Source organism: Coturnix japonica, chromosome 4, assembly GCF_054131305.1.
Source record: "Coturnix japonica strain WE chromosome 4, WE-NBRP24, whole genome shotgun sequence".
NCBI classification, from domain to species: Eukaryota; Metazoa; Chordata; class Aves; order Galliformes; family Phasianidae; genus Coturnix; species Coturnix japonica.
In genome coordinates this window covers 89,928,391-89,952,100 of record NC_140666.1, presented here as the reverse complement: position 1 = coordinate 89,952,100, position 23,710 = coordinate 89,928,391, and the positions used below count along the sequence as shown (strand labels likewise).

The window sequence follows — 23,710 nt, the reverse complement described above, 5'->3', positions numbered from 1 at the left end:
TGGAGACCACAAAGTAACTCTGTTTTCCAAAAGGAAAGGACCTCCCTAACCAACACGCAGCCTCAACCTGAGACTTAGCCAGAAAAAAAAAAAAAGTTCCATTGTAGAATCATAAAGTTTGGAAAAGTCTTCTAAAATCATCTAGTCCAACCATCAACTCATCATCAGTTCACACATGATCTGTTTCTTACAGCCTTTCCCTTGACGTACAACCACGCACAGTGTTGGGTATATGGCAAGATGGAGTGCTGTAGTTGCTCTTATGTTTCAGGAGCACCCAAAAAGAACATCTGTGGCTGTCTGGGTTTGCCCAATGCAAACGACCACCACCGTCACACAAAAGCACATCTAAAAAACAACGTTTCCCTACTGAGCAAAATGAATCTGTGTAGTCATAATTAGACAAATATTGTTAAAGGAAAAGCTATACGTGAACGTAGACTAAACACAGCCCTTATGCCAGATAAAACTGTGTTCATTACACTGAAAGAGGAACTGTTCATGCCGTAACAAATGGTCAAACATGATACTTCAGAACAAATATACATATGTACTCCATCTATATTTATAATGCTGAAAAAGCATATAAAAGCCTGATCCAGCTTCCAATGCAGTCACAAAAAAGACAAGCACTGACTTTACTGAGTGTTGGAGGAGGGCATGAAATGGTAACATGACCTAGAGGACGCAGGTAAGTTCAGCTGGATGCTGGTCTTAAACCATTAAAAGGAAATATTCTTAGTGTGAGTGAACTGACTGTTCAAACTGTTTCCTGAAACACTTAGGAAACATTTGGTTTTTCGCAGTCCATGCTCCCCAGCATTAGTAAGACATTCAGGGGCACTTTCAACCTTAATTTAGCTTAATAGAATCATTAAGATTGGAAAGAGAGCACAAAGATAGTTGGAACAGCTGCCCAGAGAGGCAGTGGATGCCCCATCTCTGGAGGTGTTCAAGGCCAGGTTGGACGGCCTGGTCTGGTATTAAATGTGGAGGTTGGTGGCCCTGCCTGTGGTGGGTGTGTTGGAGCCTCATGATCCTTGAGGTCTCTTCCAACCCAAGCCATTCTATGATTCTATGAAGATAACCTAGTCCAACCATCAACACATCCCCTCCACTCCCACTGAACCAAGTCCCTTGTATCAACTTTCCAAAGTCAGAATTGGGTAAATAAGAAAAGTCTACCCTGCAGGGAGAAATAGAGAGATGGCACCTTCAGCAGAACTGAAGCAATGACCACTTGGTCAGGTTTGCATCTCCTGACCTGTAGGTAGTCTACAGGAAAACACACTCACGGACACTGGAAACCTGAGGCAATCTCACTTCTTCCATGCCCTTCTCCTTCTGGCATTTTTTTTTGCACAAACTTTTATCATTTGTATTTTAACAGATCAAAATTGCACATCAACAGACGAATCAGCAGTCAGGAAGGTTCTATAAACCCGAATTTGAGCACAGTCACCTGTCATAGAGCAAAGCTTTCATTGCCAGCTGGGATAAATTGGAAATCTCTCCCATGTAAGAGAGGAGGGAGACCTTCAAAAAGAAATATTTGCCAGAAATAGTTTGTTGTTCATTTACTTTACACCCTCTTTGCTGTCAATGAGAAGACTGGGCATTTATAAGACAGCAAGGCTATCCAGGCACTATCATTTCCAATGCAACATTTGGGAGGAGGTAGCAGAATTTAAGATGAAAACAAGAGGGGAAAAACACACACACCTTTTCTATGCTCAAATACAGGCCTTAAAAGAGGACTTTATGAGATATCAGCTGAAGTTAAAGCACAGTGAGGAGGGAGAGATTGGTTCCTGGAGCAGAATGGGAGAACCAGGAGCACAGCTGAGCCACATCAACCCCTCAATGAGTGCTGCAGCTCATTCCTGAAGCCATAAAGAAAATAAATACGAAATGTTAATAATAATAAAGAAACGAATAAATAAATAGAAGCTAAGGGGAATTTGGGAAGAAATCCCCAAAAGAAAAGGCTAGGAGGAAATGACCTCCCCTGCTATTAAATAAATAGGTGGCAGGTGGGTGTTGTATGCGTTGTGGTGTTGTGGTGGAACAGCAGTGATACATTGCAAGCCCCCCACCCCTAACCCCCCCACCCCACCCGCTCGGGGTAGGGAGCAGAAGGAGGACAGGATGAGCACTGACAGAGCCTCTGGCTGAAGCAAAAGGGGCACAGAATGGAGCCACACAGTCACATTTTCCAGCCAGCTGCATAGATTTCATTAATTCCTCCGGGTTTCCATTGCCTTTTGAGATGAAAATGACCCATACAGAAGCTAATTGCTTAAATAATCACTTAACGACTCGCTAAGTACTCTCAACCCACCCATCTCCACGCCGGGAGGGGTGCAGCTCCCACCATCAGCTCTAGGTTTCACACCTTATGCAGAGCACTTGGTGCCACCACCCACCACAACTGCTAAAACTTGTTGAGTCCCAGACACGTTGGGTTTGCTGAGGAGCTGATTCCTGGAGCAGACAATCTTTTAGGCTGGAAGAGACCTTTGAGATCAAATCCGGCCATCGATCAATCCCCACCATGGAGTCATTTAGGTTGGGAAAGACTTCTAAGATCCCCAAGTCCAATCCGCCATCCCACCATGCTTGCGGACTGTATCCCCATCTCCATGGTCCTTTAACACCTCCATGGTGACCTCACCACTCCCTGGGCTTCAGTATCCAACCTGAATAGACTTGAATAGAATCATGGAATCACAGAAGTTGGAAAAGACCACAAAGATCATCATGGAATCATAAGAATCATATTGGATTGGTTGGAAAGGTCCTCCAGGGTCATCCAGTCCAACTGTCCGCCTACCACCAATATTTCCCCACTAAGCCATGACCCTCAATATAACATCTAAACTTTTCTTGAGCACATCAAGTCCAACCATCAACCCACTGCCCATTAAGCCATGTCACTCCAAATACAGTCTTCTCCCACTTGGTTTTGCCCACTCTATGTCTCTCATTGGGGAAAAGCAAAAGCTTTGGGCAGAAATTGGGTGTCCCAGAGCTCTCCAAACCTTCAGGACTGCAGAGCTGCAGAACACCTGGGTGCTCTGATTGAGTCCTGTTGGCCTCTGAGCATCTTCAGGTATGGACACTTCACATCTCTGGGCAACTTGGTTCAGCAGGCATCCTCCTCCCTAGAAAAAAAAGGTTATTTCTTATTTCAGAGAATTTCCTCTATTGAAATTCATGCCATGGAGACTGACCTGTCTCCAGATTGCTGCAAAAAAAAACCATTTATGGGGGCATTACATCCCAGGACATGATGGGACCCCAAGGCAGCCACAAGCCCTTTGGGAAGAGATACAGACAAAAGGCTGGGAGGTTCGACCCTTTTTATGATGGAAGTCTATAAAATAGCCACGTGGATTATTATTATTATTTTTTTTATTTTTTTTTTAAGATCACAAAATACACAACATTCATTTTAATACGCAACACATGATATTATATACATATTAAAAACCACATGACTGAAACACATGTTCACACGGCACCAATTTCATAACGAAAAAAACCCCACAAGTGCTTTTTTCTTTCTTTTTTTTTTAATATTAAAAACAATTGTGATAAAACATATTAATATTTTTCCAGACAATGTTTACAATAAAGAGAAGGGAAAAAAAAAACCAAAACATATTTTACTAAATAACAAATATTTAACAGCAAAACTTTATACTAAATATCTATTTTGAATTATAACAAAAATAGTACTTATAATAGTTTATAAAGACAGACAAAAAATAATAATAATAATCGTGTATAAAATAACATTATAGCGAATTGGACTGTGCTAAGAAAAAAAAAAAAACAACACAATTCTGAGATTCAAAGTGCTTTATTCTGCAAACTCACTGCAGCAACTTCTTTTTTAGTCAAGTTATATTAGTTAGGAATGGTAAAACAAAAGCCTGGCTTACTGATGCCTAGTTTAAATACGCACACACACACATTATATATACACATGGTGTAAGCATTTATATATAATGGATGTATGCATCTGACATTACAGCTCTCCAGTCGACCACTCACTCAAAAGCATGTTTGGTTTTTCACTTTATAATGACATTGGAAGTTCAAATCGCAATTGAACCAAACTCTCCACTGGCTGCCCTTCACTGAGTCCTTCCCAAATTCACCCCAGAGATCTCAGCCATGGGAACACAGCATGAAGCCACCGCTGAGCTTTAGGCAGAACCTCTGGCCCTTGTTGGCCATATCTTCTCCATCTCTCACATTTATTCACCTCCCCTCTCCTCCAGCCAAGGTTTCTCCCCCCAGTAGGTCTTGGCTGGGAAACGGGGACTCCTGGCTGTGGGTTCCTGTTGTGTTTTCATCCTACATCCTCCACCTCCTGCCCCATCTCTGTGCCCTACACATGTTCATCATCAGCCAACACCACGGACAATGACCCTTGCACGCTGCAAACCTTTCTCCACACACTTGCCCACAGAAGACTCACCCATTCCCACAGCATTTATTTGGGTTATATTCTTCTTTGCTTCCTATTGGGATTCTCATTGCAGTTAAGCCCCTTTTGTCTCTGGAAATGTTTTCTCTCCATCAGGGACAAGGAAAATGCCTGAAGTCTCACCAGTGCCTAACATTTCCCTTGGAGTTCCCTGGTCAGCAAACTGGCTGATTCTCCATCCCAAGGACAGAGGGCCCAGGTAGCACATAGCACTCAGACCTCCCTCTTGGGTTTGGTCCATTGCTTACCTACCAGAAGGTAAAACCCAGACCTCAGTGGCATCCTTTAGAGTACTGGGAGCTTTATTTGGGATGAAATCCAACTGAAAACCAAGTCGTGCTCCCTGGTGTGAGTGGACACCATCCATTGGGGTGCTCTTGGGGGTTTCTGGCAGCTTGGCTGACCCAACCTCAAGTGCTTCCCCCAGCTAAAATTCTGCCTCCCTGCTCCTCACCCCACCAGAAAATGATGGAAGAGGCAGCCATCACCATCGCTTACCCACACATCCTTTGACCTTCCAACGAGGCACCCACTCATCGAGAGCACAACCTGCAAAGCAACCTGGTAATCAACATCTGCCCCCTCTCCTTCCCACTTCAGCCCCTTCGACTTATCTGGACACCTTTAAAGCCAAAAGCCAAGCTGCCCACCCCAACATGAGATCTTTCCCCACCACTCTATGGTCCTCATCCTTACCTCATCCTCCAGGGTAGGAGATGGGAGAGAACAAGGCTGCATGGATCTTCCCCGAGATGAAGGGCCTCCAATCCCAATGGGATCTCCCAACCTGATGCTCAGGTTGAACCAAACACCAGCTTGTGCTCTGCACCTGCATGTGAGGCCACGTCTGCTTTCAACACAACCCGCCTGTCTCACGCAACACATGGAAGCCTTTCTCATGCCAATAAAAAAAATCAAACCAAATAAACCCACCCAGCATACGAAGCTCATGATACCTTGTGCCGCAATGCGCTGGGCACGGATCTCCTCTCCTTCCTGCAGAGCTCTCCAATCGCCAACAAAAACCCAGACACAAGACAAACAATGAGGACGGTGGCTTATTTATAGAGATCACCTTTAATGCAAAAATGCCTCCCGTGGAAGAGGGTGCACCCAAACGGAACAGCTCATTGCTCACAGAGCTGTGGCAGATTGCGGAGGTGCCCGCACCCTGAGGGAGAGCAAAGGCACCAAAATGCCCCCAAATGGATGCCTATGCGTGGGGAGGGGGGAGCGGTGCACACAGGATGTGTAGCAGCAGCAGGAAACTCAAGGAGAAAAAAAAATGGAGCTCCCCCCACCCCATACCACACTCATCTGAGGCTTTGGAGAGATGGCTCAGCCCCAGACAAGGCACCACAGGGTTTTTTGGTCCCGCGGCGGAGGCGAAATGGCAGCACTCCCCCAAACCTGCCCAAGGGGGTGGGATGGGAATGGGCATCGCTCATCTCCCCTTCACCCAGGGCAGCCCCCAGAATAATAATAAAAAAAAAACACAACCAACCAACCAAACAACAACAACAACAAAAATAAAACACTGTTATCACCAGCTAATTTAACACTGTTAAAAACAAGCTTGGTGGGCCACGCTGGGCCACCAGACTGCTGGCTGCCAGCTGGTTCCCAAAGCCTTTCCCACCGTTGGGTCTTCACAGCGCTCCTCACAGAAGTGTTTTATAGATATTTATATATATATATTTATAATATTTAGATACTGTGTATGGTCAGACAGTCCCAGTTCTACTCGGGATTCGCAACTCTTCCTTTTTCTGGAGGAAGCAAGAGGCATGATGCCACCCCAAGCTCCTCCATGCCCAGAGCAGAAGGATTTTGGCAGCTTTGCCGGTGGAGGAAACAGTCCCAACCTGGAGGTTCTGCCAAGTGAGCATCGTGGAGAAGCTCCTCGTCCTCTCCCCTCCTGTTCGTCCCCCTGTCCCCACCCCACCCCTCCATCCCCAGCCACCCATCCCTGGTGGGCTCTACACAGTGGCCCCCAAAATGACGTCCGTCCCCGTCAGGATCTCGTTCTGGTTGGAATCCAGTCCGAAGAATTTAACCTTGAGTCCATCGACCGGGTGGACCACGGGCACCAAGGTGATTTTGGGGAAAGTCCTAGTGGCCAGCTCAAAGCGGCTGGTGCTGGCCAGCTCGATGGCCAGGGCCTTGAGGAAAAGCTTGGCCAAGTGTTTGCCCAGACAGGTCCGTACACCCCCTCCGAATGGGAGGTAGTGGAACCTGCCCTCCTTGTCCTCGCTGCGGCCCTGCCCAAAGCGGTCGGGATCGAAGACGTCCACATCCTTGAAGACAGGGGCAGTGTCGTGGGTGTCCCGGATGCTGTACATCACACTCCAGCCCTTGGGGATCTGGAAACCCTATGGAGGGGAGGGGAGAAGGGAAGAGAAGAGCAGAGAGGGTCAACAGCGCTGTACAGAGAGAGAGAGCAGGAAGACAGTTTTACAATTGCAGAACCATTAAGGTTGGAAAGCACCTCTGAAATCACCACGTCCAAGCCTAACCCATCCCCAAAATTGCCCACTGACCACATCCCTCAGTGCCATATCTCCACAGTTCTGGAACACTTCCCTGGGCATCTGTGCCAGTGCCTGATTGCTCCTTCAGAGAAGTAATTTCTCCTGCTATTCAAACTGACCTTTCCCTGGCACAACTTGAGGCCTGTTGCTATTACCTGGGAGCAGAGGCTTGTTCCAGTCTCCCTTCAGACAGCCATAAGGTCTCTCCTGATAGTCCTGTTCTCCAGACTGAACCATCCCATTCCATTAGAAGCACCATGGCAGTCCCAAGGTTGACATCCCAAGTGCATCTAATCTCTGTCCACTTGGTGAATCAGCAGCAATTCCACCCAGTGCCACCAGCAGAACCCAGTTTATCCTTCCCACCCCTCCTCTAAATCAGCTTCAAGCATACTTTGAAAAAGATGCAGCCATATGGCAACACTCACATCCAGCTCAAAGGTCTGCAGCACCGTCCGGTACCCGCCGGAGATGGGGGTGAAGAGGCGAAGCACCTCCTTGATGACACAGTCCAGGTAGTGAAGGCCACTGATGTTGTCAAGGCGCAGGGAGCCCTCACAGATGCAGCCATTGTGCAGGATGCCTTTGCTACGCAGCTCCTCCCGCAGCTTCTCCAGCACCCGCGGGTGTTTGAGTAGCTGCATGATGAGAGAAGTGCTGGCACTGGCCGTAGTGGCGTAGGCAGCGAAGATGAGCTCCAGGGTGCCATCCTGATAGGGGATAAGACACAGTGGGTGAGGCAGGAAGGACATATGGACAGACACACAGACAGATATGGTATGATGGGGTAGGCACATGGGCTGTTGCAGTCTGCCATGGGTCATTCTTGCCCCTGCATCCCAGGTAACAATGGACATTGGAAATCAGAGGGCTGGAGCACCTCTCCAATGAAGAAAGGTTGAGGGAACTGGGCTTGTTTAGCTTGGAGAAGAGAAGGCTCAGAGGGAACCTCACTGTGGCCTCCCAGTACCTAAAGGGAACATAAAAACAAGAGGGGGAATGGCTGTTTACAAGAGCGGATGGTGATAGGACAAGGGGGAATGGTTATAAACTGAGACAGAGGAGATTTAGGTTGGATATTAGGAGGACGTTTTTTGCCCAGAGGGTGGTGATGCACTGGAACAGGTTGCCTAAGGAGGCTGTGGATGCCCCAACCCTGCAGGCATTCAAGGCCAGGCTGGATGTGGCTCTGGGCAGCCTGGTCTGCTGGTTGGCAACCCTGCACATAGCAGGGAGGTTGAAACCAGATGATTATTGCGGTCCTTTTCAACCCAGGCCATTTTATGAGTCTATGATTTGGATCAGAACTAGAGGAGGCTACAAGGATGCTCAAAGGCTGGAGCATTTCCGCTATGGGAACATAGCAGAGAGTGGGGGGTGTTCAGTCTGGAGAATCAGAGAATCACTGAGGTTGGAAAAGATCTCTAAGATCACCAAGTCCAACTCCAAACCACCCCACCATGCCCACTGACCATGTCCCTCAGCACCACATCTCCACTGTTTCTAAATACCTCCAGGGATGGTAACTCCATCACTACCTGGGCAGCTGTACCAGTGCCTGGCCATGGATTAGAAGAAAAGGCACAAGGGAGACCTCATTGCATCATTCCAGTACTTGAAGGGAGCTTATAAACAGGGGGGACAGTGACTTTTTACACAGTCTGGTAGCAATAGGATAAAGGGGAATGATTTTAAGCTAAAAAGAGCAGAGATTCTGGTTAGATGTTAAGAAGACATTCTTTACTTGGAGAGCAACGAGGCACAGGCTGCCCTAAGAGCTTTGGGTGCCCCATCCCTGGAGGAGCCCAAGACCATGGATGGAGCTCTGGGCAGCCTGAGCTGGTGGAGAGCAATCAGACTATGGTAGGGGATGGGACTGAGTGGGCTTTAAGCTCCCTTCACATCCAAACTATTCTATGATTCTGTGATTCTGATAAGAAAAGATGCTGTGACTCTGCTGCAAATAATAACCTGTCAAGGGCTCATACACACTAAAGAGGAGACTGCACAAGTAGAGAGCTGAGGTTGTTCAGGGCTGAAAGCTTCAGCATGCTTGTATGATCTTTTTATATTTGCTGGCAGTGCTTTTCAGTAAGGGATGAGCATAATCGACAAATAAATACAGCCTGTGGGAAAGCAACTGGCTTGTTGGCACCGTGCTTCACCATAGTGTGGGATCTACAAACACAATGGGGACCCGCAGGTCTGAAAACCCATCCCAGCTCTGCCCCCAAAATCCCCCATGCACCAGCTTTGCTGTTCAGGAAGCCCCAAGGTGGCAATGGGAAGATCTTTACCTTCAGCTCCTGCATGGTGAGCTCCTTGCCGTGTTCTTTGCCGCTCTCTATCAGGATGTCCAGTGCGTCGGCGTAGTCCTTACCCTGTGTGTTCTGCAGTTTCTCCTGGATGGCTTTCTCCAGCCCCTTTTGTAATGTCTCACGTGCCCGGATGCCCTGTGGAACAGGAACCATCAGACCTTGTAGGGCTCAACACCATCACTGCCATCCCCACCCTGTACGTCTCTAGTATATGGCAGAGAAGGAGACGTGTTCAAGCAGCATGTGGTTATGGAATCAAACTGCTGTTGCAGGTGCTCAGACAGGAGTACAAAAATGCTGGAGTCATTCTCCAGCAAGGAGGAGCAAGCCTCAAGCATGTGAGATTACAGGTGTGAATAATCAGCACCGCTGTGTAAATGGCAGTTGTGATGTGGGAGCTCCAGTGATGCTGCAGTTCAGAGCCCTCCTTCTTTCCCTGGGATACAAGAAGTCCCTGGGAAAATTGTCTCTCTAAGGAAGGTTAATTCATCCAAGAGGATCCTCTTCCTGGAAGGAGAACGGGCTTCCCAAGCAATTGTAGTACTTGACCTCATTAATGCAAACCCAACTTTTTGGGGCTATCAATGGTTCTGCCCAGTTGGTGGGCAGTGTATTGATAGGAGAAGGCTCCCACAAACAACAAAAAAATCAAACTAGTGTGGTAATGAAGTAAATAACTCAATAAATCTGAGCAAATCACAAACACATTCTCCATTGCATTGAGCCACAGAGCACTCGATGCCCTGAAGAACCTATGAATGCATCTCCCTCTCTACCAAAACAGCACTTTGTAGCCCAAAAGACATCAGATGGTGAGGGACATCCCCATCAGGAACACACAGAGGTAGGGATTACCCAGAGCCCCACTAATCCCGCATTGATGCTACCAGCTGGTGGAGGGCTCAGCCCAAAGCCCTTACCCTCCTGTAGCCACTGAAGGGCAGATCCACAGGTAAGGAGAAGACGTTCTCCACAAATTGCTGGTAGACCTCGAAGAGACGGTTGAGCTCCTCATCGGGGATGCGGAAACCCAGCAGGACGCGGATGGCCATGCGGAAGGTGAGCTTCTGGGCCTCGTGGTAGACATTGATGGGATCGGGGTTGCTGCTCCAAGCCCGCAGGGTGTCTTTGATCACCAGCTGGATCTTGGGGAGATAGCTTTCCAGAGCCTCGTGGCTGAAGATTTTGGAGAAAACCTACAGAAGAGTGAGCAGAGGATTCTATGGAGCCCGAACATCTTTCATTTTGCCTTCTCTAACAACCCACTTCTGCCCATAGAAATGAACATTGCAGATCCCCCGTGCTAAACAGATTTGTCATCATCCAGAATTTATCAAGAGTCACCAGTTTCTAAAATAGCTGCCAAGAAGGGCTGATGGGGATCCACCACGGGCAATCCTCCATAGGCTGATCCCCATCATCAGCAATAACATGGTGCCCTGTGATCCTCCTCCAGCAGTGAGCTGAGGATGGGAGGATGGTGACCACTCAGAGGGTGGTGACGCACTGGAAGAGGTTGCCCAAGGAGGTTGTGGATGCCCCATCCCTGGAAGCATTCAGGGCCAGGCTGGATGTGGCTCTGGGCAGCCTGGTCTGGTGGTGGGTCACCCTGCATATAGCAGGGGGGTTGGAATTAAATGAGCATTGTGGTCTTATTCAACTCAGGCCATTCTATGATTCCATGATTCTATGATATGAGATAGTGCACCCTACACACAGCAGGATGGAAGGAGAAATTCCCTATAGCTCCACGTGTCCCAGTTCCCAGCTCCATTCATCCGATGTGCTGGATTCTACAAATGCAGCTCTCCCATGGGGATTCCAATTGTTGGGTTGTGCACAAACACAAACAAAGGTTTCCATAGAATCATAGACCAGTTGGGTTGGACGGAAGCTTAAAGATGATCCAGTTCTAACCACTTCATAGAATCACAGAATGGCTTGGGTTGAAATGGACCACAATGATTATCTCATTCTAACCCCCCTGCTATGTGTAGGGTTACCAACAACCAGACCAGGCTGTCCAGAGCCACATCCAGCCTGGCCTTGAATGCCTGCAGGGATGGGGCATCCACAACCCCCTTGGGCAACCGTGCCATGGGCTGGTTGCCCCCCACCAGCTCAAGTTGCCCAGGGCCCATCCAACCTGGCCTTGAGCACCCCCATGGACAGGAGAATTCTATCAAGACCTTTAGGACCTCTTCAAAACCTGGCTGAACTTAGTGGAGAAGAGGCATGCACGCACGCACGCAGAGCCTGCGATCGCACACAGCTCATTTCCTTGGGAAGCCGGGCTAAAAACTGATGTCAGCAGACACTATTAATTTAAGCTCTGCAAGTAAACACAGCTCAGGAGCGGGCCTCCCCAGGCCCCCATGCTAACAGCTCCTTCCTCCAATTTGGGCCCGAGCCCGCGTGTTGCGCGAGGAGCTGAGAAATGCCAGGAATGTCCCCCCGTCCCCCCCTCCTCCCATCAGCGCAGCCCCACAGCACGCGCTTTCATTCGGCATCCCCCGCCGCATCCCTCCCAGAGTGCACCGGAGGAAAAAGTGCTGTTTGTTTATTTTTTATTAACCTCCCTACACGGCGGGCTTGCACGCACGCACCGCCGCATGCATGCCAGGCCTCCGGGAGAAATCAAATGAAAGCCAGCTCCCCAGGAGTGAGTTGAGAGCCTTCATCGGTGGCCGGGCTCTTGGGGTAGGGGGGGGGGCTGCAAAGTTATCAAACCAAGGAGAAAAGGAGAAAAACCAAAGCCTCCCCCACTCTTTCCATGAGTGCCGAAGCTGTAAATGTGAGAATTTCCTCCGCAGTCAGCACTCAAAAGGGAAAGGTAACATTTTCCTGGCTGCAACCCCTCCATTGCTCAAGTTCAGCGTTCAGCTGGGAAGTTGTTTGGTGAAATAACACCTCTGTCCCCTAGCAGGGAGGGTGGGAGGATCGACAATTGCTGCTTCATAACACACTGCCTGGGCTGAGAATCATAGTACCACAGAATCACAGAATGGCCTGGGTTGAAAAGGACCACAATGATCATCTGGTTTTAATCCCCCTGCTATGTGCAGGGTTGCCAGCCACCAGACCAGGCTGCCCAGAGCCACATCCAGCCTGGCCTTGAATACCTCCAGGGCTGAGACCTTGGTAGAACTCATCACACCCCATGCAGAGGGGTAGGAATAGTGGCATATTTGTGGAAGGAGGGCTGGGAAAGACAGAGAAGACGTGAGGGGATAAAGAAGATGCAAGAGGACATGCAGACAGATGTGCCTGCAGACAGACAGCCGTCCCTGGTTGTCTATGAAGGAATGAATGAATGGAGCTCGGAAATGAATGAACCACGGGGAGGCTGAATGAACGAGCCATGGAGTGACCATGAAGAGGGTGAGAGTTATGGTTTGGCTGCCGCTTTTGGTGCTCCTTTGCACTTCAGTGCCCCTCTGCACTTCCAGAGCTATTTTTAAGCCTGGAAGGAGCTGTGACACTCAGACATAGCTGACAGCGTTCGTGCAATGAGGTGGGAGAAGCTACTCCCAATCTGGTGCAAATCCCATCCTTCCTCATCCCTGCCCAGCATCTCTCCCAGTAAGGGACATGCCCCACATTCCCAGGAACACCTCTGATCCCATTGTACCAGACCATCCCAAGGAGCAATGGCAGAAGAGGAAACACTAGGAGAGAAAAAAAAAAGGAGCCCACGCTGAGGTCAGCAGCCTGAAAACAGCGAGCATTTAGAATTGGTGGGTTTGGGTCTTTTTCTTTTGCTCTTTCTTTTATTTTTTCTGTGAGCTGTCCTTTTGCTATGGAGCTGCTCTGGCCCCGTCCGGCTGCAAACCTGGCGTCACTGCGCTCCACGCCGCCTAATCCCAGATGTCAGCAGATCCTTCCCCAGCCAGACACAAGTCTGGATCCCCTTCCAGTCACCTCCAGTTCAACCCTGCATCTTTCCAGTTGATTAAAAAGGAGGAAAAGCCAGCCAGCTTTCCCTGACAGCCCTCGCAGCGCTTCTAGCCTAAAATCCCTGCGCCCTCTAGTGAAGATCAACCGAGGAGCAGCGCTGCAAAAAGTTCCTCCCGAGCAGCCAAGAAGCAAAAAACAGTACTAAGTGGGGGTACCTGTAAAAAGGGGGGGTCGGTAGCATCTCCTAGAGGTGCTAAGAAGAGCCCTCGTTTTTGCACATCTTTGGTACAGCCTCAAAAAGCCGCCCTTGGGGGATCTGTTTGCTGTGGGGGTAACACTCACACCCACCCACATTTGTCCAAGGAGACCCCAGCACTCAGCTGGAAACTTCCGAATCCGTCTCACAGTGCAAACAGGATATTTAAAGATTTATGGCTTTCCTAAGGCAGAAAATTCCTTCCCGGTGCCTCAGCTCCGCCATCCCCCGCAGAGGTGGCAGTGAGCAGCCCCCGATTCCACATGGAAAATACCCCATCCCCATCCTTAAACCATACCCAAGAGGAGGGGACATCCAAGCAAAGCTTAGAAAAAGCTTCATTTAACAGCTAGGATGAAGAATAATTAGCAGGAATGATGCTCATCCCTGGCCAAGCCACCCCATCCAAGCACAACCATCAGGGCAAAGAGGAGCAGTTTTCCATTCTTCCCCTCCACAAGGAGAATTTGGGATCTGACACCCACATCTCATCCAGCCTGGCTGCTCAGAGCTGCTACCCAGCAGAACGAAGGCATGATTGGCACAGGGATGTTTTCACAACCAATTGGGTACCCACAGAGCCTGGGGAAGCATCCCAAGCAATGTCCCAGCACAAACCATGCTCTTTCTCCCTGTATCTCAGACTTTATATTAGGAAACATTTATCCCAAAGAGTGGGCAGGCACTGGAACAGGCTGCCCAGGGAGGCTGTGGGTGCTCCATCCCTGGAGGTGTTCAAGGCCAGGTTGGATGGGGCCCTGGGCAGCCTGGTCTAGTTTAAGATATGGAGGTCAGTGGCCCTACATGCAAGCAGGGGGGTTGGAGCTGATGATCCTTGAGGTCCCTTCCAACCCAAGTGATTCAGTTATTCTATGATCCCTTTCCTCCCCATGTTAAGATGAGGGGAAGAAGCACACCCCACCAAATGCAAGACTTGAGGATATCTCTTGCCCCACATACTCCTGCCATCCCCCCATCAAGGGAAGAACCTGGGCTCATTTAGCCACACTTTTCAGCTCCTGCCCCCCAGTATGAGCAGCTCTGGGTGATGCACAGACAGAAACGAAGCAAGATACTGTACATCTATCTCAGCATCCCATCTGTCACACCTGAAAATAATAGCAATAATCATAATTCCAGTGCCAGCAACAGTAAAATGCTGTTACTCTCAGCAATTGAGGCTGTCTGGCCCTCATCATGGAGTTATCTAAATATGCTGCGGTTCTTCAGCACCTATGAGCCCACATCACCCCCTTTTCTGGTCCGTACCCATTCATTCATAGTGCAGCAGTGCATTTGGGAACAGCAAAAATCACTTTACATGTTGTGACCACTCCGCAAATGGGAAATAGAACAAAAAGAGAGAAGATGTCAGTGGCAAAGAACTGAACTGGGAGGGAAGCACCTGCCTCGTGGTACGGCCCGCTCCATCCCAAAGAAACAAATATGACTTTCCAAGCATGCTTTGTCACAGCAGGGAAAGGGGAAGATGTTTGGAAAAGCTCTTCCTGGAGCTGCAGGGAAATCTCAGCTCTGCCATGGAAATCTCAAGGACAGCTCTGCAAGATGTTGGTACTGGGATGAGAATTGATAGAATTATCACGGATGGCAAAGAGCTCAAAGCCCAACCCCAACCCATCCCACCCTGCCCACTGATCACATCCCTCAGTGCCACATCTCCATGATTCTGAAGCATCTCCAGGGATGGTGACTCCATCATTCCCTTGGGCAGCTGTGCCAATGGCTGACTGCTCTTTGGGAGAACAATGTCCCAGTACCTAAACCTCACCCGTTGTGATGGCACAACTTATGGCCATCACGTCTCATCCTGCAGGCCATCAGTGAGGACTCTTCTGGCTTCAAACCAAGCCCAAAGCAATGACAGAGTCTCAGGTGGCATTGGGGTTGCACTGCATTCAGCCTCAGCACAGCTCGTCAGAGAGGGGTTGGAGCATGCAGGGCATTTGTATTTCAGCCAGGAACGCCTGAACTTTGCTTTTTTTCTGCCTTTTTTTTTTTCTTTTTTTAAATCCATTGGAATGACTCTGGATTTACACCGCCGTAGATGACAGCACTATTTGGTCTAAAGTCAATGAGCCAACCTAGCCGACAAATTCTTCCCCAACCGGAGCCCTTCAACATCAATGAGAGCCTTTTTCTCCAGCCCCAGCGCCTTTTGCCCGTGGGTTACAGCTCTCAGGGCAGCAGCCCGTGATGGAGAGAAGGGGCTCGATGCCAACGTGCTGAGAGGACGCCTGATCCAGCTGGACCCCTGCCCATAGATCTGACCCGATGGGCGATATGGGTGGGCTGGGCTGGAAAGGGGACGGCTCCGATTCCTACTGGGGAGGGTGGCGAGGTGGGATGGGGATGCCAAAAAGTAATCAACGTCTCTTAACAGCATGGGTGAGGGGGTTTGGCAGTGGGGAAGCAGCACCCGCTGCTCCCATCCCTCCTTCCTCCCAACCCCTCCCTCCCCCCAGCCCTGCCCACAGCAGCTGGTTTATATTTGGTTGTAAATTTATGGCCCCTTTTGTGTTCTTAATCCTCTCGCAAACTATATTAAAGCCTCAGACCTTTCTACTTGGTGCTAATAAGCTCAACACTTGTATGCCTCCGAGGCAGAACATTAATTGTGGTGTGTTAATGAATGATGTAGTTTTGGACAGTGAGACAAAACAGGCCGTTTCTCTGCACCACTGTCTGCTTCCTCCTCGAGTCTCTGGGTCTAGGACGTCTACCCAGCCCACGGACTGCTTTTATTTTACTCTGTCTTTTCCTTTTTTTTAAGCCGGCTGGGCCTATTTTGGGATTACGATGCTGGAACACAGCACGGACCCGGCCAGTCCAGAGCTCTCCTGCCAAGGCTGAGTGCTCCCAAGAAGTATCAACATCCCACCTTCCCCTGCCCTGCTGCACTGCCAGCACTGGGAGACTCCTTCCCTTGCCCTAAGGCTGCGCATTCCCAGTTCCCATTCCCTTCTGCATTCAGATGCTGTGCAGCATCACGGGAGCACCTCGCTCGTTGCTGAACGTCAGCTTCCCAACAACCTCCCAACATCCAGTCCATCCTCGAATGGCCAAGAGGGACCATAAGGATCGTAAAATATACAGAATTGGATGGGACCCACGAGGATCTTTGAGTTCCCTCTGGACAACCCTCACCAGGGATGATGAGCATCCTTCCCCCTGTGGTATCTACCGCAGAATGGTCTGGAGTTGAAAAGGATCACAATGCTAATCTGGTTTCAACCCCCTTGCTACTTGCAAGGTTGCCAACAACCAAACCAGGCTGCCCAGAGCCACATCCAGCCTGGCCTTGAATGCCTGCAGGGATGAGGCACCCACAGCCTCCTTATGGGCACCACCTTCAATCCACAGCCATGCTCAGCCATACAGCTGCTCCTCCCCACAAGGTGATCTAGGGACAAAAGTACCATGGCAAAGTAACAAATTGTCCTCAATTCAGCACGGGTGACCCTGATCCACCTCCAGCATCATCAGCTCTGTACCCCACAGCAAAATAACAACCCCCCAGCAGACATCTATCTCAGGAGGGAGGCTGAAAGGTTTGGGGTTGCTTTGTTTTACTGCCTGTAAACTGTTCTTATCGAGCAGCTTCATCTGGAGCCACCACTAACGACATCTGTAATAAAGGCCATGATGCACGCAAGCCCTCCTGCCCACTCCATAAGCCATCACCTCCCTATGAAGGCAGAGATCCCTGCTCTAGTAAAGCTTGGAGAGCCCATATATCCCAAAAGAAAAGCTTTCTCCAGCTTTGCTTTAACTTTGACAGCTTCCTGCAGGGCAGAAGTAATCAACAGAGGATGGGAGAGCAGAGTTGTCATCAGGTTAATGTGGCACTGTTCTCCCTGAGCACCTATTGAGGAGCTTGTTGTCTCAATGGCAATCTGTCCCAGCAAGAGGAGAGCTCAGTTGGACAACCAGGGAATGATGGAGCATCTGCTCACATAAACAGGGCTATGAATCTCTGAGGGCTTCTGCCTGCAGGTTCTGCTCAGCTCCCTGCAAGAAAGTGCAGAGCAGGAACCCAAGAAAACAACCTACAGAGAAGCAGCAAGCTGAAATGCCAAATGTGGTGCTTCCTCCTCACAGCTGGGATAAGGAGAGCTGAATTAGCAGCGAATTAACAGCAGAAGAAGCTCAGGGCTAACAAACACAAGAAGAGCTGTTGATTTCTGTTGGTAGAAGGCACCTGGCCTGGAAAAGAAATTTGCCATATTGCCATCTCACTGGGTGCAAAGAGAGCTGTTTTCTTCCTGTTAGAGGCTGGTTTGCCCTATCTCTGGATGCACAACTCAGCCCAGGGTGAGGGGCGGTTGGCACAGGGGAAAGGGTGCAAATGCTCAACCCCATAATAGCAGTAATGCAAAAGGGACCAAGTGGAGGAATAGGAATAATCTCTGATTTTGCAAGGAAAGTGAAGCAGCCAACTGAGCCCATCACACCAACCCTGTGCTGCTGGAATAGAAAGCTCAACATCTGCTTAACAACATCCCCAGCCCTTGAGAGTGTTTGCTCTCTAATACAGAGCCCAAAGTGGCTTCCATGTCCCTGCACACCCTCCCTGCCATCCCCAGTGCTCTGTGATAGAGGCAGACCATGCACCTTGCCCTTTCGTTTGGACAGAGAAGTTAGGAAGGATTTCTCCTCCTATAAGACACAAAGAAGCAGCCCAAGGAGCTGTGTGATAGCATGCACCGAGTGGGAGCACTTCAGCATGGTGTTAAGACAAGTGACAAATAGGGACCACCGATGGCTGTTATCTCACTCTCTCCCCCGGGGGAAAAGAGAAGTGAATGGGTTGGGCTTTTGTAGAAATGCATATGACGAAATAGGAAATCCTGCTGGGGCACAGAGAGGAGTTTGCATTGGGGTAAAGGCAGCACTGAGGTTTGCATACAACCCTGCTCTCCCAATGCTTCAACATCACCACCCTCAAATTAACCCCCAGCCCCCACCCAACTGGGAAACAGTCTCACCCACCACCACAGGGATGTGAAAGCTGCCACACCACACTGTCCCCTCTGCCTTTTCCTGCAGGATTTAAGTCTGAGGGGTGGGGGGGGGGAGGGGCTGATTCTGATTCCCCACATCCACAGGGGCTCACAGCCCCCCCCCAAACCTGACTGCCCCTACTGTTATGGGTTACAGCCTGACACCAGGAGCACCAAGGGGGGAGTCGAGATGAGCCCCCAGGAGGGACTGACAGCCTCCCAGCCACCCCGGTGCCCCACACACCACCCCCAGACCCACATCAGTACCCCAATTGCCCTAAAACCCATTGCAACGTTCAGCACCCCCAGCAAGAACGCAGACTACACGCAATACCCCTCCAGCACAGCCTGGTTACACTGGAGCCGCATTTCTCCATCCCAAACCCCGGAGCCGCTCCTCGGTGGGCCCCTCCATCCCTCGTGCATCGCCCTTTTAAGAGCGCTCCGTGCCGGCTCTCAGCCTCCAACCCACTCCACGCGTGTCACGCCCGCGGGTTGGCTCGGAGGCGACAAGCGGCGTGTGATCACAGGGACAATCCTCCTTCTTAAACAGCACAACGAGGGGGAACCCCCTGGTGCCACCTCCCTCCCCCGATCTCCTTTTTTTTTTTTCCTTTTCCATCGCCCTTTTAAATTCCTCAAAGGCTCCGAGCGCGCACGCAGAGGGAGGGGGGAACCCACGCGGGACCTCCCACGCGAGTGGGTCGGCGGGGAGAGAGAAGAAGAGAGCGGAGAGAGGAAGAAGGGAACGCAACCCCCCCCTTAAACCCTCGTTCTAAGCCCCCCGCCAGCACCCACGCACCCCGCGGACACGCGTGGGGTCCTCACCTTCCTCTTGTGCCGATGGATGTCCCCGATGGAGTTGGCCACGGTGTTGGGTCCCAGCAACATGCGGGTGCTTCGGGGCCATTCGGTGCTCACCAGGTGATGTTCCCCCATCAGAATCTTCCGTACGTTCTCGGCTCCCGTCACCCTCACCAGCGGCCGCCCCAAAAGGTGCGTCTTAAACACGTTGCCGTATTTCTCCCGTCGCGAAGACTGGAAGCACGAACCCTGCGGGGATGAGCGGGGATGGGGACACGGCGTGGGGATGGGGACGCGGAGCTGGGACCGCGTGGGTTCCCCCCCCCCACCCCCCCTTCCCTCCCCTTTTAACACCCCCCTCTACCGGGGTTCCCTTTAAAATCAGCCCCTCCGCATAGATTCGGGTGGGTTTTTTATCCACGCGGACACCCCAGAATGAGTCGTGGGATTGTTGGGGGGGGATGGGGGGGTACAGAGCAATGGGGGTCACCCAGCTGGTATTGTGGGCATCGCATCGCACCGCGCTCCAAGCAGCGCCCTCCGCCTCTCTCTGCTTCCACCTTTGCCTCTCCGGGTGCTTTTTAACCACTTTTTCTTCTTTTTCTCCCCCTTTTTCCTCTCTATTCTTTTTTTCTTCCCCTTTCCTTTTTACTCCTTTCCTTTCCCCCTTTTTTTCCTTTCCTTTTCCACTTCTCCCCCTTTTTTCATTCCCTCCCCCCCCCCCTTTTTCTCCCTCCCTCCCCCCCCCCTCCCCTCTTTTTTTCCTTCCTCCACCCAGACTCAATTTACTCGAAAGGCTGCGCTTTGCTTAACTCGATCTGCAGATCCGCGCAGCCCTTTAATAACTTTCCCACATGCTCCCAGGGCTTTTGTCGGCGAACAGCCGGATGGAGCCGGGGATGGAGAAGGGGGAGACGAGCCGGTTTCCCCCCCCCTTCCCCCTCTTTCCCCCTCCCCAAAGCCGAACCGGGCTGGGAGGACCCTGCGAGCAGCGCAGCGCGCGTGTGTTTATTTTGAAACAAAAGCGCGGTTGTGATTTTCAGATGTTCAGGTGACCCCGTTTCTTGATCTGCGTAAATATAATTAAAAAGTCCTTTTTGTGGCATTAATAAAGAGTTATTTGTACACCATTTCCAGGGCAGCACAAAGAGGACCTTTATGCGGGGAGAACTTTCGAATGGAGTCCAATTTATACAAAATTTTTTTGTATTTTTAGCCCTTGCGCTCTGTTTGGATGGAGCCTGTGGAAAAGCGAGAACCCTTTTCTGGTCCCCCTGTAAAAATCTGATAAATTTCTTTAAAAAATAAAGCCCTATTGAGAGCGTGCCGTTAACCCCTTCGGATCCGCCGGAGGGACTCAAGGCTCTCATTGGGGCTTGGATTCGGACCGGGCCGAACCGAACGGGACGGAATCGAACCGCTCAACCCGCACCGTGCTGCCCTACAGCGGCCACGCTGCGGAGCCGCCCCGCACGGGTTCCGGCATCCCGTGCCGGTGCCGTCAATGGGAATCTCTCCCTTTTTGCGGGGAGCATCCTTTCCCAAAGGCTCGGAGGGAGGGAGAGAGAATGGGAAAAGTAAGGACGCGTTTATTTCGGGGGTTCCCTCCTGAAAGCCGCGGGGTGCCCCCCAATGCCGGCATCGGGGCACCTCCTGACCTCCTCCCCTCTCTATTTTTGTTCCGACGATCGTTATTTTGGCAGCCGCCCTTCCTCCGAGGGGATCCCTCTCCGCCCGCCGCCTCTCGGGCACTTAACGAGGTTAATCCTGGGTTAATCTCCCCATTACCTCCGCGGGTTTCCCCCGGCACCGGGAGCAGCTCCCCATCCACCCCATGGAGGGCTCTCAAACCGGGGACCCCCTCTCCTCACCCACCACTCCGGCAATGACACCCCCGCGGGGTTTGTTGGCTTAGATTGGGGTGGTTTTTTTTTTCTTTCTTTTTTAATCGTTATCCTCAATTTCGCCTGGGGGATGGAAAAAGGCCAAAGAGAGGATCGGGGAGAACCCCCTTCCCTCACCCTCGTCTCTAGGAGCATTTTCCTACCACGCTGCCCGGCTCCGAGCGGTCCCCACCGGGGGAACCCCGGTCTCGGAGCCGTAGCACCAGATTAAGGGGAATCGGGCCAAGCTGGGTCCCTCAGTGCCCCCCCCCGAGTCACAACCACCCCGTGCCCATCTCGCATGATGCAACAGCATCCCGACGTCCAAAGAGAAGAAAATATTTGGGGAACCGAGGATGGAGATAGAAGTGGAAGGGAAGGGGGGGTGGGGAGGGTAAGGGAAATAAATGAATATAAATCCATTCCCAACCGGAGGGAAGGGAATCCTCCTTACCTGCAGGAGCCAGTGGAAGGTTTCTCCGATTAAAGGGAATCCCATAGAGCCTTTAGGGATTGGTAGCTTGCAGGTTTTGTCGCGGGTGGCAGCCCAACGGAGCTGCCACAGCTGTTGGGACACGGCCAGCAGCAAAGTCAGTGACACCAAGCACGCCGCGAGGGTAGCCAGTGCCGAGACGAGATCAAAACTTTCAAAAAGCATATTTGGAAGAAGGAGGAGGAGGAGGGTGGGGAGAGAAACAGCCCCTTGACAGGCACCGCGCTCGCACCCGCACGCACACACACACACAGACACGAGGGGGGGAATAAAGCGGAGGGAGAGCGAGGAGAGCGCAGCCGACCCTGCCTGGGGGGTCCGAGGTGGAAAGAGGGGGGTGGGGGGGGGTTGGTAAAGGAGGGAGGGGGGGTGGGAAAGCCCCCGGTTCTGGTAGGAGAACAGTACGGAAAGTGCGAGAAAATAGTAAAAAAAAAAAAAAAAAGAATTAAAAAAAAAAATTGAATTAAAAAATATATATGTCTATATGGAACGAGGCTAAAAGCTGTTTTTGCTCCGTTCCCTCTGCGAAAAGTTTGCTCTTGCCCGGCGTCAGTTTGACAGAGGGATGGAGGCGAATAAAAAGGAAAGAGGGGGGAGAAGGGGAAAATAAGCACAACGCTCAGCCCCCCCCCTCCTCCCCCCCCCAACCTCCCCCTACCCGCAAAAGGTAATGGGGGGGAGTGCAAAAAGTCGGGGGGGGGGGGGGGGGGGGACAAAAAAGAGTTTAAAAAGGGGGAAAGGAAAAAGAAATAAAGTTCCCCCTCCCCCCCCCCCACCACAAAAAAAAAGTCCAAGTGCGGATGCTCTGCTGCTCCCGCTCGCTTTCAAAGCACACACACACACAGTGGGAGGGGGGAATAAGAAGGAATAGGAGGGAAAATAAGGGGAAGAAAAGGAAATGGGGAAGAAAAAAGAGTGGAATAAAGAGGGGGGAAAGGAAAGGAAAGGAAAGGAAAGGAAAGGAAAGGAAAGGAAAGGAAAGGAAAAAGAGGAATACAGGAAAAAAGAAGGGGGGAAAAAGAATAAAAAAAGAGGAGAAAAAGGAAGGAAAAAAAAAGAAAGGATAAAAAAAGGGAAAAAAGAAGAAAAATTGAGGGGAAAAAAAGGAGAAAAAAAGTGGGAAAAAAATGGAAAAAAATGGGGAAAAATGAAAAAAAAAAAAAGGAAGAAAAAAAAAAAAGGAGCGAGATTTAAAAAAAAAAAAAAAAAAAAACTTGCTAAAAAATCATCAAATAAGTCAGCAAAGAGCCGGAGAGATGGAAGAACTCAATAGCGCTATGTATGGATCTACACACACGGAGCGAGGCGGGTCGCCGGGTATCTCTGGCTGATAGATGGATCAATCTAGCTCTGTAAATATCTATCGGTATCTATACGGCAGGATTTGTTCGCCCCACACTTTTCACAGGACTCCCGTCAAGAGGGAGGGAGGGAGGCAGGGCTGCCTCGGCGTATCCCCCCCCCTCGCTCTCTCGCTCTCCCTCTCTCTCTCTCTCTCTCTCACTCAATGTGGGTTTGAGTAAAAAGTCAATGTGTGTTTATATAGAGGCGGGGAAGCCGGGCTGGGCCCTCCGCCAGCGCTCTGCTCCCCCGCACACCCACCCTCTCACTTCAGAGGGTTGCGGGGGGGGGGGGGTTAAAGGAGAAAGGGGGGGGGGGGCGGGCCGGGCGGACGCGGCGTTGGAGCGTGCGAGGCTTGGCCCGCAGCCCGCAGCTCGGTCACGCCGCTCTCCTCGGCTTCATCCTCCTCCTCCTCCTCCTCCTTCTCCTCCTTCTTCTTCTTTCTCGTCCGCCGTCCGCACCTTCGGCCCTGCGGAGACACAGCGCGGCTCAGCCCGGCGCCCACCCCGCGGCTGACCCCAAGTTGTGTCCCCCCCCCCCCCCCCCCAATTTAACCCTCTCTCTACCCCCTTAACGGCTCCCACCTCCCCTTCATCGTTCCTGCCTTACTTACGATGTTGTCCCCCATCGTTAACCCCTACCCATTCCACCTTTGCAGTGCCCCCCCC

The 23,710-nt window shown here is 50.9% G+C and overlaps 1 protein-coding gene across 2 annotated transcripts; it reads right to left on the bottom strand.

The window, feature by feature from the left end:
- Positions 1-3,396: 3,396 nt before the first annotated feature.
- CYP26B1 (cytochrome P450 family 26 subfamily B member 1) lies at positions 3,397-23,108 on the bottom strand. 2 transcript variants are annotated; one of them, XM_032444419.2, is made up of 7 exons: positions 22,997-23,108; positions 21,663-21,773; positions 19,350-19,574; positions 10,268-10,543; positions 9,327-9,482; positions 7,458-7,739; positions 3,397-6,870 (listed from the first exon to the last, which is right to left on the bottom strand). In XM_032444419.2, the coding sequence occupies exons 2-7, from the start codon at positions 21,705-21,707 to the stop codon at positions 6,478-6,480; spliced, it is 1,377 nt and encodes a 458-aa protein (XP_032300310.1). In that variant the 5' UTR covers positions 21,708-21,773; positions 22,997-23,108; the 3' UTR covers positions 3,397-6,477. The 2 variants fall into 2 exon arrangements, with proteins under 2 accessions (XP_032300310.1, XP_015718523.1); XM_015863037.3 differs by lacking the exon at positions 22,997-23,108 and having other exon boundaries at positions 21,663-22,159.
- Positions 23,109-23,710: the final 602 nt, after the last annotated feature.